The sequence below is a fragment of the Malus sylvestris genome, chromosome 3 (genome assembly GCF_916048215.2).
Source record: "Malus sylvestris chromosome 3, drMalSylv7.2, whole genome shotgun sequence".
NCBI classification, from domain to species: Eukaryota; Viridiplantae; Streptophyta; class Magnoliopsida; order Rosales; family Rosaceae; genus Malus; species Malus sylvestris.
In genome coordinates this window covers 10403070-10420257 of record NC_062262.1, presented here as the reverse complement: position 1 = coordinate 10420257, position 17188 = coordinate 10403070, and the positions used below count along the sequence as shown (strand labels likewise).

Below are 17188 nucleotides of genomic sequence, written 5' to 3'. Positions count from 1 at the left end.
ACGTAAATAATATAAATTTGTTAATATTCATGAGTAATAAGTTCAACACTCAAAATTATGACAAGCGAGCACATTACGCATTATGTATTTATATAAGAAAAGTTGGAGTTTAACATAAACAATGTCAAAATTATTGTTGCACAATTTGCGCTCCATTCTTCCACTTTACTACCCCAATCCCATGATACATGGTAGCGTATTACGCGAGCACGAGCGATTCTTGTGCAGAAATCTCGTTAATATTGAGTTTAAAACTAATTTATTCTCTTTTCTACGAAGTTTGCAAATTAGGGGAGTGGGAAAAAACTACGAGATTGTTAAATGAAATGGTGAGTAAAGGTATCTTTCCAAATGTGGGCACCTTCAATGTTTTGATTGATACACTTTGCAAACATGGGACAGTCGGGAAAGCAAAGAGTGTTCAAAATGATGATTCAAACAGATATCGAACCTAATACAATTACGTACAATTTTCTTATTGATGGTTATTGCTTGTGAGGAGGGATGAACAAGGCAAACAAGGTTTTAGAACTAACGCTTTGCAATGGTTACATGGTTGATGCTTATAGTTATAATATATTGATAAATAGCTATTATAAGCATAAAGGATGGATGAGGCAAGGAAGCGTTTTTTTTAAGATGTCTCGTAAGGGAGTGGTTCCAGATACAGTTACTTATAGCACTTTTATGGATGGGTTTTGCAAGACGGGGAGAACACAAGATGTACAAAACTTGCTCTTTCAAATGCAAGGTTGTGGCTTACTTCCAGATGTTCATACTTATAATATTTTAATGGATAAATTACATAAAATTACCTCAATTATGGATCGAACCACACTTTCATACCTCATGTTTTAAACATTGCAATGTCATACCTCAACTTATGAATCCTTTGCAATGTCAAACCTCTGCTAATTTTTCTATCAAACTATTAAATGATGATGTGGCAGGAGCGGGGCCCACTCATTTGTTAACTAGAATGAAAAATAAATTAATTACTGATAAATTATTAAATTCTATGTTTAATAATTAAAATTAATTGAAAACAAAATCTCTCATTCTCTCTTCTCCCTAGATTTTCGATCATCTCCTCCCTTCGCGCCTCCTCCCCTGCAAAATCAAAATTCCAAATCCACATCCAAAGACGACTTACCTGGCCCGAGTACTAGTTCTAGTAGTGGCAGTGGATTCAATAGGTAGAGTTCGCGAGCTCGACTGGCATGACTATGAAGAAGTCGTCTGTGTCATCAGGGGCGGCAGAGCTGGCAACTTCATTGTCTCTCATTTTGGCATCGTCAATGAGGTTGAATAGAAGAAAGACAAGATCGAGGCAGTTGTCGCAGGAGAGCCTTTTTAGGTTTAGGGGTGACAAAGGGTCAAACCTGAGCTCGAGTAATTTGTCGAGGCTAAACGTCAGCAATCGAAGTTTAGGGTCAAAAAGTGAGGTGAAGAAGAAGGAGGCTGCGAGTTATAGTAGGATTGGGTTTGGGATGGATGGTATAAGGAAGAGGGAGTGATAGAGGATGAGGAATAAAGGGAGGAGACGATCGGCAATCTAGGGAGGAGGAGGAGAGAGAGAGAGAGAGAAAAAAAAAAAAAAAAAAAAAGAGAGAGAGTGAGAGTGAGATTTTTTAATTAATCTTAATTATTTTAAATAAAAAATTAATAATTAATTAACTTTTTCAATTAATTTTAGTTAATTAATTTTTTATTCCAGTTGCCATAGGAGTGGGCCCCATTCCTGTCACGTTATCTTTAACAGCCAAATTGACAGAAAATTTAACGAAAGTCTAACATCGCAATGAATTTATAAGTTGAGGTATGAGATTGTGGTTCGACCCATAATTGAGTTAGTTTTGTGTAATTTTATCTATTTTATTAGATAGCCTTTGTAAAAGGGTAGTGCTATTCACACACTCCTTCTTTTTACCTCCCACACACCCCTTTTTATTTCCCACACACTCGTTAATTTTCGTCCATTGATCTTTTTCAATTTATTCAATTCAATGGTTGGAAAGTGAGAAGTATGTAAGAGGTAAAAATGAGTGTGTGAATAGCACCACCCTTGTAAAAGCCAACAAATCTCTATGACAGTGGATTTGTTAAGAGACATGGAGGGAAAGAAATTGGATCTAGATAATATTCTTGTAGAAGTTTTGTGCAAGCTGAAAAAGTTGGATATGCATGGGATCTCTTTCGCAGTTTATCATCAAAAGGAATTCAAACTGATGTAACGACATATACTATAATGATTAGTGGATTTTGTAACGGGGAGCTAACAAGTGAAGTAGAAAACTTGCTTAGACAAATGGAAGAGAAATATTGTTCTCCAAATGGTTGCATGTACAACACAATTATCCAACGGTTATTGAACAACAACAAGACATCAATGGCGGTGAGACTTATTCAACAAATGGTGTAAAGGGGTTTTTTTGCAGATGCATCAGTTTACCTTCTAACACCAGCAAAGATGTTAGAAGGCACAAGCACCATAGACTGACCTCTAAATCGCAACATTAACAATATTGCACGGAATCTCCAAAACCATTTTTTTCTGCTACTTTTAATCTCCCTGCCCTCATTAGCATGTCTATTAAACAACTGTAGTGCTTGATATCCAGTGCCATTTCATACTTATCGATCATCTTCCGAAAGAAGTTCAGCCCCTTATCCATTAATCCTCCATGGCTGCAAGCATTGAAAATACTAAAAAATGTTACTCGATTAGGTTTGAGAACAACTTTATCCACACTTGCAAAATTCTTGACAACTTCTTTCTCCATTCGGTGCGTTGTGAAACCATAGATTATGGATGTCCATGACACCAAAATTCTTCCTTTGGACAGGTATCTCCTAAAAAAATCTCAATGCATTCTCTTTTCAGCCACATTTTGCATAGCAGTTGGAAAGGAAATTCGCGACAGTTATGTCAGGTGCATTCAACCCTCTTTTCCCACCATAAGCATTGTTTGAGTTAATATTTGAATATTAGGCTTAAATGTAGGGGGCCCAAAGACACCAAAACAAGAAAAACTCACCCGAAGCCCAGCGACGAAACCTAGAGTTAAACTGAAGCCTTCTCAACCAAGGTATAGGCCATATGCCTATGATTGAAGTGACAAGTGACAAAGACCAGCTCACTACTAGCCAAAAAGCACTTTGTGATGGCATAAATGTGTAATTGCATGATGACTCACTGACCCTTAGAGCCCTCGGCCAAGAACAAAGCCCAAACAGTTGGAGCCAAATTGCTTATAAAATGAGGAAGAGACAACAAAGACAAGGATACTCAACCAATCAAACAAACAAGTATACAAACTCTACTCTCAAGCCAGATTTGCATCCAGAAAAATGAAATCAAACTAGATTCAGTCCTCTTAGCAATAGTTCCTTTAGAAAAGCTATCTTTTATCTAGTGTAAAAGCTCTGCTACCCTCCCTAGTGTTATAGTATCGATTCCCTCGTGTAAAACTTGTTTACCATCTATCCCTTGTAGCATACAACCCCTGTAAACTCAAAGATAAGTGGCTGCAAGAAGTTCAACTTTGCCCGACAAGGTGAAATCTTGCCCGTGTCTCTTTGCTTGCACTTTAATTAGTAGATTTGTCGCTTAATGTACTTTTCAGCTTGTATAAAAGTTATTTCCATTTGTTTTCCACCTAAGATTCTCATTTGCATCAAGATCTAGTTAACTTAATAAACCTGATTTCATTAAGAACGAATTGGATTTGAGGAAATGGTTTAAAAGGCTCTGAATTCCTTTCGTTTCGAACATATAAGATTATGAATTAAAAGTCCTTGTTCACAAGGCAAGAAAAAGAACTTAAAGCAGACTTAACCTATCTACGACAATCCTTTGATAACAAAAAGTTTAAGTAACTTGAGGCGCAAGTAATCAAGTTAAACTAAATCTATTCTACATCTGTTATACTGAGATAACGGTGGCACGCCTAGCATTTTGTTAGTTTTGTTAGTTTTGTTAGCAAGCCTCAAGGCCTACCACCTAAGGTCTTACAAGGGCACCTATCAGACTAACAATGAACTCCTCTTGTAGTACGACAAGCAGCAGAAGCTCGCCCGAGTGTAACACATAATCACCCAACGTGCCATTCACCCCTGGGGAGCTGTGCGAGGGGCCCTCCACTCTTTTCCTCCAAACAAGCATTAAGTGATTAACAAATCTTAAGAGCCCGAAGAACCGAAACAGCTGGAAATATGGCCATAAGTGTAATTCCAGTGGGTACAATAAGATCTTCAACAACCATTCTCCAAAACAAAGCCATAGCTTCCCAGCGTTGATTCATACGCGAGTATGCATCAATAATGGCAGTCCAAGATACAACAGACAGTAGGCTCTGACATTTGATCAAACAGAGACCGAGCCAATTCAAGTTCACCCCATTTTACCAAACCAGTTATCATGACATTCTTAGTGACAGAATTCCTCTGCACATTGAGAGCAAGCACCAAAGAGCCATAAGAAGCATAGATAATCAGGGCAATTTCGACATAGATGGAAATGAAAATCCAGTTTGTGAGTAAGGGCTTAGATGTGGGAAGGTTTATGCTGTTTAAGCAATGGAGGCGTAGAGAAGGAAGAAGTAAGTGATGAAGTCAAACTAAAAATGATATTGTCGGAGGTGTTTATAGAAGGCGAAAGCTTAGTGTGAAGGAAGTCGCCAAAGGAGTAGCAGCGGAAGACAGTGTTGAAGAGGAGAAGGTAAATGGAGGTGCAATTGTGACGGAGGAATAAGTTGGAGGTGAAATGTGGGAGTGGATTTGCTGGGTGGTTGTGCCTTGGGTGTGAAGGCAATGAAGAAGAAAACGACAAAAAGTGCGTTTTATCTAAATAATAATAAAAAATAAATAATAAAAATAGAACGCCCACCGTGGGGCTCGAACCCACGACCACAAGGTTAAGAGCCTTGCGCTCTACCAACTGAGCTAGACGGGCTATTTATGAAGTATTGGACCCAAAAATATTAAAACTATTTTAATTCGTGATTCTTCCACAAAAAAAAATTCCTCTTGGTTTGCAGATCAATTTTCTTTAGATTCCTTGTTCTCTGCTACAAAGACTTCAATCTGAGCCCCACAATTTTTTTTTCACTCCTTGCTAAAATGATAGACGTTCATTTCCGACCTTTACAAAGCGGGAAACTTTATTGGCTTGAGGCCTTGTCAGAATGATACCTAGGGAGTTCTCCCCATTGGTATTTTGGTGAAGCAAAGTTTAACTAGCACTAAGAGATTTGGATTCAAGTTTAATTCACCAAGAGATGACCTAACACGCTAATGGACAATTGACGACATTCGTGGTAGGTCTATAACTTGATTGAAACTAAGGGAGGTGCAACAATTTACCTGTCTTAAATCATAGCCACAGTGGAAGTACTGCCACTAGATTTAACGTTTATTTTCCCGCATGTGATTTGTCTGTAAGCAGTAAAGGCTCCTTAAGGTGAGGAGCCAAGTAAATTTTTTTGGGTGACATGATCATATGAGCTACATAATGCAAATAACTAGATCCAGAAAATTTTGATGCAGCTTGGTGCAGCATAGACCAAGTCCTTCAATTTGCTTGAGTTCAAACACATTTTTATGAGAAGAAGAAATGGAAATAAAATATGACATTGTTCTAATACTTTAAATCCATACAAAATACATTGAATAGTTTTTTCTTTTTCTTGTTAAACTAACCTATTCATTTTGTCAAATCCAAATCATTTCTTCTCAACTATCTCATCAGAACGGAATCCAACTTGTGACTATGGAGACGCCGAATCTCAGGTATCAAAGTCAATCATCTGCTGGCTGAAAGAATAATCTCCAAATAATCCAAGTCAATTGTTTGCAGAATCGTCCAACATAAAAAAACGATAAACAAGCTTCCAACAGTCCTCTCCGGCAGTTCAGCATTGAAACAAATGCCTTGAGTTGTTGATATGCAGGTTCACAAGTCCAGTTGGTAATGTATAGAAGGCAATTGCAAGGAAATGTTTTGGGTCCATCAGTCTTCCATTTCTGAGTCCAGAACAGGGAGGATGCTTAGGGCTGAAGAACTAAGATGCATGCCCCGAACAATCCCCCCATAATCAACCTTAATCCTGTGGCACAGAAGCAATATGGAATCCCACAATGCCGTCATTCCCTGAAACAAAGATCGTATCTCTTTGTCAGTTCAAATGATAATGAAACAACTGCTGTTTCCAAATTCTTTGTATATTGATGGAACAAATAAAAAATTTCACAGGTGCAGGTGTGTAAAATTCAATAGCACTGGCACAATAAACAGACTGAATGACTAGTAAAACACCAGCAACTTAGAAGAACTCAATTTGGTATGAAAGTGGCATTGATCGTTAAATTTATGCCTTCTCCCAACTGACAATGTTTAACTAAGCGAGCATATACTAGTAAGTACCTACCTGAAGAGAAAGTTGTGATTTCTTATCCCAATACAAGGCAAAAACTGGTGGACTTTGCCTTCCAACTGCGAGTACACAAGCTCCTGGGTGGACAGCAGAAGGGACACCAGATACGACGGCTATGTACTTCTCAGGAAACCTTTCTTTCGGAGGTAGGACTCCCAAGAATAAGGGATTTTTGCTCGAACGAGAACCAGCATAGGATGTAGGATCAACATGCAGCATCCATTTTGGATGCTCCAGGAAAGCACAGAACAGATACAAGAGCAAGTGAGAATCAGTTGGCAGTTCAAGAGTCCACTTCTTGTTCTTTTTATCGTATACTTCTCCACTTCCAAGATATTCATAATTCTTCAAGCATGTTCCTTCAGCAAGCTCTGTGAAACTCGCCCGGAAAAGACTGAGTTTATATTATAAAGGCAAATGATATCCATAAACTCTATATCTCAAATTAACATAATTAATTAGGAGACTAGAATAAGCCCTTGAAACTTTAGAAATACGAACGAGGCAGATTAGGCAATCTCAAGCTTTGATTTCGTGGATAGTTCTGATAGAGGTCTCACACGGGATTTTTATTACTGCAAGACAGTGTTGACAGTACTGTAGCCTGAGTATAGTTTACAATATCAAGTAACTTAGGGTTTTTTGTGGGTCCATTTTGTAACAGTTGGTCTTTTAGTTGTGTTTGACAAAATACAATCATGTGCTCAAGACTTGTTTTATTCAAGAATACTGATTACGGTTGTAACAATCTGGATACATATACATACAGATTACTCCCATGAATGAAGACTGATTTGAGCATGCAACCATTTTAACTCTAGTGAACCCTAAGTGTGGCCTTTCTACCTCTCGGAGTGATCCAAAAGACCTACTGGTTTGAGGCTTGAAGCAAAACTTTCTTAAACAATCAAACCCTAATTGACAAACTCTCAATATTTCCCCCTAGCCATCCTACGCCGATGCCCACATAAAGGTGATACACAATGAAAATCACTAGTTTAAGTACCTCGAATCCTTTGTACTGTATATTCTGCTCGAATACTGCTCTGCGGTAGCAGACCCTTAATCAACTCTCCCTTCATTAATGCATGAAGCCTCTGGTGTTCAGTGATAGCATCCAGACACTCCTGCATAAGAGGGACCAATGCATTTTGTGGTGGGGTTTGTTGCAGACTGAATTGAGGCTTGGCTGCATATAATGAGAAGAATCACATTAAAACATTGTCACAACCATTCAAGAAAATTTTAAATGAAATGTGATCGTAATTGAAGAACAACTTACAGGTGGAAGCATCAATAGCCTGGACAAGACGAGCTCGCAATTGATGCAGAAGTCCATCTTCATCAAGAGTTAATGTTGGCTGCCATTCCTTGGTCCCATCCATTGAAGACACAGTAGCACTTCTAGTAGTTGGCAAATCGCTTCCAACTTGACTAACTGTGATCGGCATCCCAAGTTTGGCAGCTGTTTGGATTACCTATAAATTTACGAATTTTATATAGATTTAGTATCCGATAGAATATACATTATACAAAAACATCTATTCATCTTGCCATCAGATTTCAGCTTCTGTAGTCGAAACATTACACTTTCTTACCAGCCAACAAACATTACACTCTCCTCGATATAAGACTAGGAAGGGAAAAAAAAGCAGGAGGTGAAAATGGTGAATATAAACCTGAATATGACTGGTTTCAATCTTGTTAAGCAGGGGATTAAGCAAAACCGAAGAAAACCACTGCCTGAGGTTGTCACGCCACTGCTCAATTTGAGGATATATTCCCAAACGCACAAATGCGTTAATTGATTCTTCCATGGACATGGGTGGAGGAAGCTCACCCTCTCCTTTCTTTGGGGGAGTGCTGAACTTCTGGGAACCTGGAGACATCCTGACAGGCCTCAATGGTGTACTCCTAGTAGTTCCAGAAGTATTAGCTGAACTGGGACTGGTTACACCAAAGCCTCTAATGGTGGGTGGTGGAGTTGCCAGTTTCCCTGCTGATTCCGTGATTTTCTCATCCACGTCTGCCAAGAACTGTTCAAATTGTTCTTCTGACATTATCTCTCTTGTAGAGGCTCGCTTGCTTGACCAAGGGGTGGATAGCACTGAATCCACTCCGGGTGAATTCTGGACAGAAGACAATGGTGAAACACCCCCTGACACAAGATACAAAGAAGATGAAGAACCAGGTGATTTAGAAGTGTTACTGATAGATCCCATCTTAGTTCCTCCACTGGTGTTTGACTTATCCACGCCAAGTCGGGACATACGACTTGAACTGGTGATAGGCTGATGAAGTGGAACAAGCACATCTGAAGGAGAAGACATGTGGGGTTTGGACTTGGGAGGTTTCTTCGAAGACTCAGATACGACTTGTTCAACCTTTGCCTTAATTCCCAAAAGTCCTAATTGACGATTTGTAAGGGGTTTTTTATCGCCATTTCCTTTTGAGGGAGATTTAGTTGGCACAAAAGCAGCATTTCTCAATGAGATGGCTCTGAAGAGTGCAAATAGAGTTCCCAAAAATACTAAGCCCACCACGGTATGTATTACTTTGACAAACAAATCTGAAAGCCAAAACAAGATGTTCAAAACGAGCTAGACCAATCAAAGCATCAAGTTCAAACCAATCAAAGGTATCTGGATCGAATTTAACAACTTACAGGCTGCCTCTTGGGAAAGACTTTTGAGCTTCAAATTGTCAATAAACCCATTTTCCCTTCAACAATTCAAGGCAGTTTATTGCGTTAGCCAACACGTAATATAGAGCCGAAACCAATTTCAATGGCCAAACACATTCTTCTTATTCAAATTCTTTCCTTGATATATAACATAAACATAATACGAACAATGAAAGTCTTGAATTTCTTCTTGGTAGATAAATACAGACTCGAACAAGATATGCACATATAGTTTGCTCATTAGGTCTTAAAAATCCCAAAACCCAAAGAACAAATCTCAAGATTAAAAAGTTGAAGTTTTTATTTTGTTCTTCTTCCTATTATTCAGTTTCTTAGATTCTATCCCCATTCTTTCTTCCTTTTATCAGCAATCCAACAGAGCAACGTTCCCAAACTAAAGACACATAAAAAAAAAACCAAAAAAAAATCTTGGCTTAAACCCTCTTCAAACCCTAGTTTTTGAAATTCGGCAATTGGGTACCTGGAGAACATCGCAATGAAGGCGACGGCGGAGGCGGAGGAGAGAGAGAAGATGCAGAGGACTGCATGCTTGGAAGGGCGGAGACTATTGGCGGTGAGGACAGCGGAGAAGGATGGGTTCTGGTACACTGAGAACTTGGAGGGCTTCGGCGGAGGCGAGCCTTTGTCTCTGGAATCCATGGCTGGTGGGATGGAGTGTGAGTGGACTTCGAATGTGTTAGCAGCGTCCACTCAGCGACTGTCTGAATCTCTCGCCTTGTGACATTGGTGTGAGCTTCGTGGGCGCCCTCGGTTTGGCTGCGGTTTGAAAAACAAAATTTTTCAAAAGCAAACAAAAGGAAATCTTATGGATCCAAGAATTTGAGCGATTTTAATAAATTTATGTATCCAAGAATTTTATCATGCTTAATTGATTTATAGAGATTTTATGTAAAATTTTATTCAATTTTCTCGAAATCTTAAGAAGTAAGATTTGTTGAAGTTACATTAGGAAATCTCTCTAATTTCCTCTAATTCTTTAACTATTTCAAATTCTTTAAAATCAATTTTCAATTGAATAGACCTGTAATGTTATAACTTTTAAAAAAATTTAATTGAATACATCCGAATTTCTAAAGATTTTAACAAACTATCTCAAAATCTTGATTAAATACACTTCAAATTTCAGAAAATTACTTAAAAAACTGATTGAACCATTAAAATAATTACAAATTTTCAAAGTTTTAATTAAATACACTTCAAAAAAGTGACAATGAACCTACTCCCATTTATTATTTTTTCCACCCACCAAAAATATTTTTTTTTAAAAAGGAGAAAAATCTTACTCTTTTCTCGCCACTTTATCTCTAAAATCACCTTAATATGACAATGTAATTAGGTGACCCAACCCAATACAGCTCACCAGCACGGCCTCCAGACCGTTCTGAAATTCCATAAGACCATGATGCAACATCTTCAAATAAGACATTAAGGGTGCGTTTGTTGCACCGGACTGTCTCGGACTAGATTAGCTGCAGGGACTAAGCTGGACTGGCTTAGACTAGACTAAGCTGGACTAGCTTAGTGAAGCGTTTGGTGCAGTGTCAGGACTAAAGAATAGACTAATAACAAATTCCAATATTATATTATTTAATTTATATTTTACATTATTTAATAAATATTTAGTAATATTTTATTATTACTTTTGTCTATTTTCTCATTGTAGAAGCCTCATTCCACTCCCAATTCTGTTCCGTTCATCCCTCTTTCTTCCTTAGTTTTCTCCGCCCCTCTCCTCTGTTTTCTTCCTAATTTTTCTTCGTCCCTCTCCCTTTTTTTCGTCATCTCTCTCCCTCTTCATCTCCATCTTCTTCTTTTGTTCTCCGTTCATCTCCCTATTTTCTTCATTTTGTTCTATGTTCATCTCCCTCTTTTGATGAAAGAAATTAACATCAAAATTAAACCCAGAAGTTGTTCATCTCCCAACTTCATAATCGACTGCAAATCTTCACAATCAAACCACAAAGCAAGAAAGAGATTGAAAATTTAGGAGTTGGAAGCGGGTTGCATGTGCGATTGGCCTGAAGGTAGAAGATGGGAGTTGGATCTGGTTTGCGTTTTCTGAGCTTTTGGTTTTCTGGGTGTTGTGATTGAAAATTTCAAGCTCACCTCACTACAGATTTTTTGGGTTTCTGGTTTTCTCGATGTTGTGTGATTGAAAATTTCAAGCTCATCTCACTTTTAGATTATTTTTTTGTTTTATGAGATTTTGGGTGTTGGATGTGGTTTTGAAAATAGAACGTTTGCAGGTTTTTCTTCTATTTTGTTTTGGTTTTGCCGGATTTGGTCTTGCAGATGGTTCTGCGAAGTGAGGACGAAGTAGATGGATGTGCGAAGCGGGAGGGGGAAGCCAAGGTCTTAGCAGTCCGCCCGATTTTGGGGGGTCTCGTTAAGCCTCTTTAGCGAAGTGTTTAGTCCAACTTAGTCGGGGCGAGTCCCATTAATTCTAATCCAAGATCATGCCAAACGTAGGACTATAGTCCTAGTTAAGCCAATCCCTGCTAGTCCCTTCTAAGAAGGTGTAACAAACACACCCTAAAATTCTAAGTGGAATATCGCTGTACATATTTGACATCAAAACTCTCTTCAACCGAAATGTTATTTGCTGACTGGTTTTGAAGTCTTAGTGATTTGGAGTCAAATTTGACATTAATGTCAAATTTATTTTTAATTCATTTTAATGATGGGTCCCTTATTCCACTAATATTTCAACCAATAAAAAATTTATTTTAACATTTTTTTAATAATTACAACCATTTAAAGTTCCATTTAAATAATAAAATAATATTTGACAATTTAACGGAAGAAGTACAAAATTTGACATAAGACTTCAGATTACTACATCAACCATCAATATAATTTGACTCTTATAATTTAACATCTCCTTTAGGGATCAATATAATTTGACTCTTATAATTTGACAACTCCTTTAGGGATGATCTAAAACCCCAAAAAGTCACAGCCCAAAACCCCTCGAAAAGGTTTAGACCCCAAAAAGTCCGAGCCTTTCGATTCCTTCATTTGGTTCTCCATTTTTCAATCTACACTAATGACGAAGAGGGGGAGTTTGACTACACAAACACAATAGACAACCTAATTTAATCGAATTTGTTAACCTCGAGATTTGAACCTAAGCTAAGACATTTCACTTACAAGTGAAAAGAAATACAATCAGACCGTACAGAAGAAGATCAAAACGACAGTTCCAATAAGATTTCATTCTTGAACAAAAATCCATTTTTTGATTTATTTCATCTATTCCATGATCGGAACAGGGGGAATACAATCTTCCTTAACTGCAATTATGCTAAGGATGTTTGAAGCTTAGCTCCATACAATCCCTGAAATGCAAATCTCAAGTTCAAGTGTTGATATCTTGGATTGGCTAGAATCGCTGCCAAGCTATGAGGCTACTAAGGTCATCTTTAACCTAAGGGACTATGTTTAGGCCCCATCCACATTATAGCCCTACAAAAAATTATTTTTTAATGAACAGTGCTAGGTCATATTTATATATCATCTCCAACTGAATGAGCTATATTTTAGCCCCCTCAATAATTTATTATTTTAAGTTTGTTATTTAATTTTATTGGTTCATTGAATTAAACTACTATATTAAAATAAGATTTCCGGACATATTTTGAGTGACACTCGTCACTAAATAAATAAGCTTACAGACATATTTTGAATGCCACTTGAAAATGTGGCCATATGAAAATTATTGAAAAAATTAAAGGAAATATTATTGGAAGAGGTAAGAGATGGGTGTGTATGAAAAGTGTTTGAGGTAAATAGAATGTGAAGAATTAAAATAAAATGAGTTAAGATAGTATGGAAGTGTGAAAAGGTTGGGAGAAATAGTGTTGAAATGTCTTAGGTATTTATAGGAAAAAATTAGAAATTAGAAATTAGAAATTTTCTTTTAATTTCGTCTTTAAAAAAATCCAGTTGAGCTCAACTGAAAGAACCGGCTGGCTAGCTAAAGATGGCTAGCCCACTGGTCATATGGCTGAATTTTTGTCTAGTGGGTCCCAATATTTTTTGGACTAGATCTTAATTGGAGATGGATTTTGTGTCAAAAATGGCTATTCTTTGGCCTATGATCCTATGACCAGCTCAGTTAGAGATGGCCTAACTGTCTCCTCTTAGCACAACTCTTTCAAGTTTTGTGATTAGACATGATAAAGGTCAATCTATCATTGTTGGAGCGCTTTGGACCGAGGTGAAACTACTATCTCAGTAGTAAAAGCTATGGCTTTGAGGGAAGCACTTAAATGTGCGAGACAAATGCCTGGTTTGGTACTGAGGTGATTCTGAAAAAAAATGGGTATAAAAAAAAGCTGTGAGCTTTTTTGTGTTTGGTAAACATTTAGCTTTAGTTTTTTTTCACAATTTTTTGTGAAAAAAGCCAAAAACACAAAGCTGCAAAACCCAGCTTTGAAAAACTAGCTTTTTTTTCACATCTGTTTTACATAAAAGTTTACCAAACACTATAATACTGTTTTTTTTTTTTAAAAGCACTTTTACAAAAAAGCTACTTATTCTCACAGCACAGCAGAAGCAGTTTTTTTTCAAAGTACAGCAAAATCAAACCAGCCCAAAAGGCCTTTTACGGATTTCTGTGCATGGTGATTCAAAATTGGTTATCAATACAGTTTAAGGATTTTGTTGGGTTCCTTGGAGACTTAGACCGATCATTGAGGACATTCGTTGGTTGACATCTTCTTTCTCATTGGTCAAATAGGCTCATATATTTAAGGAAGCAAACTTTGTAGCAGATGTCATTGTGAGTGATCTTTCTCTTCAAACTATGCATATTTGGGATACATGTATTCATGATGTGGCCTATAGTGCTTTTATTTTCGATGGTATTTTATTTCTTTTTTTGTTGAAATATAAGAATTTATGTCACAGCTCGTCCCGAAGATGTACATTATTTTATTCCTGATGATGTGAAAAGACGGAATTACCCTTGAGCGTTGATGGCTTGGTGTGACTAAGTTTTGGTTTAAGGACCAATTTGATGAATCCCTATTATGATGGACCCAGTTGCAAGTAAAGAAAATATTGGTTTGATTGGTGGATGTGCAGATAAGACCACACACACACATCCACATCACCTTCTCTCTCTCACTCCTGTACTCTCTCTCGGTTTTACTCTCTCTCTCTCTCATTCGAACTCGTACGGACAATCACCCAAAACCCTTGAAACTTCACGGATCGTGGTCAAAGTTGGCACCATTGTGTTCGTGAAGCTCAGATGAGTCGATTGGTACCCATTTCAGATAGGATACCTTCGAAAACCCTAGTTTTTCATAACCCCCGATTTGTGCACTGTTCATGCACACGTAAATATGGATGTTTTTGGGAATTTGAAGCTTGTAGGAAGCTTAGTGAGGTCCCAAGGAAGCTCGAAGTGCTTCGTTTGAAGGTTTTGGACGTCGGGATTGTATGGACGAAGTTTGGCCAGTTTTTCTTGGAATTCTCCAGTAAAATTCCGTGACTTTTAGAACTTTAAATTAGTATGATTGTGTTCTACAAGTTAAGAGCTTCATTTTGGTATAAATTATGTGAAAAATGATGCAAAAACGAGCGAGAAAGATGAGTTGCAGGTCTGCCCATAATCCGGCGCTGGTGACATTGTTCCGGCGTCTGGAGGTTAAAGGTGATGCGCGTGAGGGCGCGTGAAGCCGTGCCCTCCCTGGCGCGTGAGCCACCAAAATTTTTTTCTAAAAATATCACAATGTTCGTGAGGTTGTGTAGGTTACTGTGGTATATTCATGTACCTATTTTGAGCTATGTATGAGAAGTTATTAGCTAGTTTTGTCTATGTGCTTTAAAATAACGTTTTTATAGTTAATTCACATATAGGTGAGGCTTAGCCCGAGGACGAGCGTATCCACAAGCGACTCGGGGGTTATGACCCTTCGACATACCAGTGAGTGGCTTTTGTTTTCAGTATATACTTATATACTTGATATATTTCCCATAAATGCATTTTTAAGGAAAGTATGCTTTGAAATAATATGCCAAATGCTTTTATATTCTGAATATGCATTTCATGGTTGCATATATATATATATATATATATGGTGCTGTGGAGGTACATGTAAGTTCAGGTAAGTTATGTTTAGTTATGTTTAGTTATGTGAATAATCGATGATGTGATATGTGATGGATTGATGTTGAGCTCATAAAACTGCACCTAGGGTGATTGTGATTTAGCTAGAGATATGAAGTATATGCCTGTTTATTTATGTCACCTCCCGCACTATATGCTCATGTTGGATCCAACTTAAGTGCACAGTCTTGTCGTACAAACCTTAATTATGGTTTCGATTCGTAGGTGACTAGTGATTTATCGCCCGACTATTATGAAAGAGTAAAATTGAGCATAACTATATTACACCCAATCTTGTCGTACAGACGACTTTTTAGTGGTTCCGTTATGTGCAGTATATTGTCGTATAGGTCATTGTAGTGACTCCTGCTATATTGACTTTTGAGCCATGAATTTAGCCGTACAGACTACCACAGGGGTTCCGGCCAACATATCATATTTCTATGAAATCATTCTTACCTGAATTGTTTACTTTGTTATATTTTGGCATGACATACATATGAATATGATTATATGAAGCATGAATTGAATTGTTATGATTTCAGATATATATATATATATGTATATATGCTTATATCTTGATTATGGGAAAATTATATATGTTTTACAGCGAGGGGTTATATATGTTGATAAAGAAAATGATTTTGTAAAACATTTGTTTTTGCCCACTCACGTTCTCTGTTTTGCGCCCCTTCAGGTTTTAAGTAAGCTTGCTGTTGGTGGCTTGAGGACGTCGGCGGTTCTGACCTATCTAAATAATAGTAGGACATTCCTGGTACTGTATAACTAGTACTTGTCCTACTAGACTGCACCTAGATTTTTTTGCTCTGATTAGGAGTGTTTAGTGTTGTAACTAACTCCTATCACTTCTTGTTTAGTAGTGCACTCTAGTAATTTGATTTTTAATTATTCATATAATTCTTATCTTTATTGCTTCCGCATTGTGCACATGGCTACGTCACTCTCACGTGACGGCCAGCATGCCTTGATCTCGATCGGGATGTGTAAATTTATTAGAATTAAATACAAACAGTTACATTTACATTTTATGCTAAAATATTAAATACAACAGTTTCTTTTCGATGGTATTGGTATTGGTATTGGTTGCATGTTAGGCTTTTCTCTTTAAATGAACTTTTTATTTATATTATAAAATTTTTCACATTCTTTTCATGGAATTTATAAATTATAATCTTATCCGATTCTTTCGAACTCTGTCTGTAACTCACTATAGGCTCGAGAAACAAAGAGAAGATGTGTACGAACGAGATATCCAGCAACAAGAAGAAGGAAAAGGATTGAATAGAGGAACTTCCGAACATTTGGCGATCTCAGATGTGTCGATATCAATGGTGACTCATTATTTCGATGAATCATTTCTTCGGACAGAAGAAGATTATGTAAACACTTACTCGAAATATCACTTATCAGATTCCATTGTGGAAGACTAAAAGTAATTGAAAAGAATCAAACAAATCAAACAAATATTAATTCTTTCCCCAAGATAATCCACTAAAAAGAGGGTCCACAGCATAGTTTTTTCCAATGCAATAAAGTTACATTGTGTCTATTTTTCATTGATAAAGGGGTATTTCCATGGGTTTGCCTTGGTATCGTGTTCATACCGTCGTATTGAATGATCCCGGTCGTTTATTTCCTGGGTCTAGGGCATATCGAATGAAAGGTGACCGCTCTCCAATCCCATTGGTTAATGATGCACGTAAGTATGATGGTATTGAGCTATGCAGCTCTTTTGTGTGGATCTTTATTATCACTAGCTCTTCTAGTCATTACATTTCGAAAATTCATAAGGATTTTTAGTAAAAGCAATAATTTAGAAAATGAGTCAGTTTACTTTAGTGAGATTCAATACGTGAACGAAAGAAACAATGTCTTACGAAACACTTCTTTTCTTTAAATCGTTTCAAAACG

General features: G+C 37.3%; 1 protein-coding gene, 1 non-coding gene and 2 pseudogenes across 2 annotated transcripts; 1 reads left to right on the top strand and 3 right to left on the bottom strand.

Annotated features, from left to right (window-relative positions):
- Positions 1–188: 188 nt before the first annotated feature.
- LOC126616965 (putative pentatricopeptide repeat-containing protein At1g12700, mitochondrial) lies at positions 189–2475 on the top strand (annotated as a pseudogene).
- LOC126616964 (pentatricopeptide repeat-containing protein At1g09220, mitochondrial-like) lies at positions 2474–5708 on the bottom strand (annotated as a pseudogene).
- On the bottom strand, positions 4882–4954 carry TRNAK-CUU (transfer RNA lysine (anticodon CUU)). Its single transcript has one exon. It is a non-coding gene; the product is annotated as a tRNA-Lys (tRNA).
- On the bottom strand, positions 5537–9931 carry LOC126616444 (uncharacterized). Its single transcript, XM_050284497.1, has 7 exons — positions 9599–9931; positions 9100–9155; positions 8114–9003; positions 7717–7912; positions 7441–7623; positions 6429–6805; positions 5537–6151 (listed from the first exon to the last, which is right to left on the bottom strand). The coding sequence occupies exons 1-7, from the start codon at positions 9775–9777 to the stop codon at positions 6011–6013; spliced, it is 2022 nt and encodes a 673-aa protein (XP_050140454.1). The 5' UTR covers positions 9778–9931; the 3' UTR covers positions 5537–6010.
- Positions 9932–17188: the final 7257 nt, after the last annotated feature.

Coding starts and splice junctions, on each gene's coding strand:
- LOC126616444 (XM_050284497.1), bottom strand. CDS start 9,777: ATGGATTCCAGAGACAAAGGCTCGCCTCCGCCGAAGCCCTCCAAGTTC. Junction 7,624..7,716: donor GGCTATTGATGCTTCCACCT/GTAAGTTGTTCT, acceptor CATTATATGCAG/CCAAGCCTCAATTCAGTCTG. Junction 6,152..6,428: donor AATCACAACTTTCTCTTCAG/GTAGGTACTTAC, acceptor TCTTTGTTTCAG/GGAATGACGGCATTGTGGGA.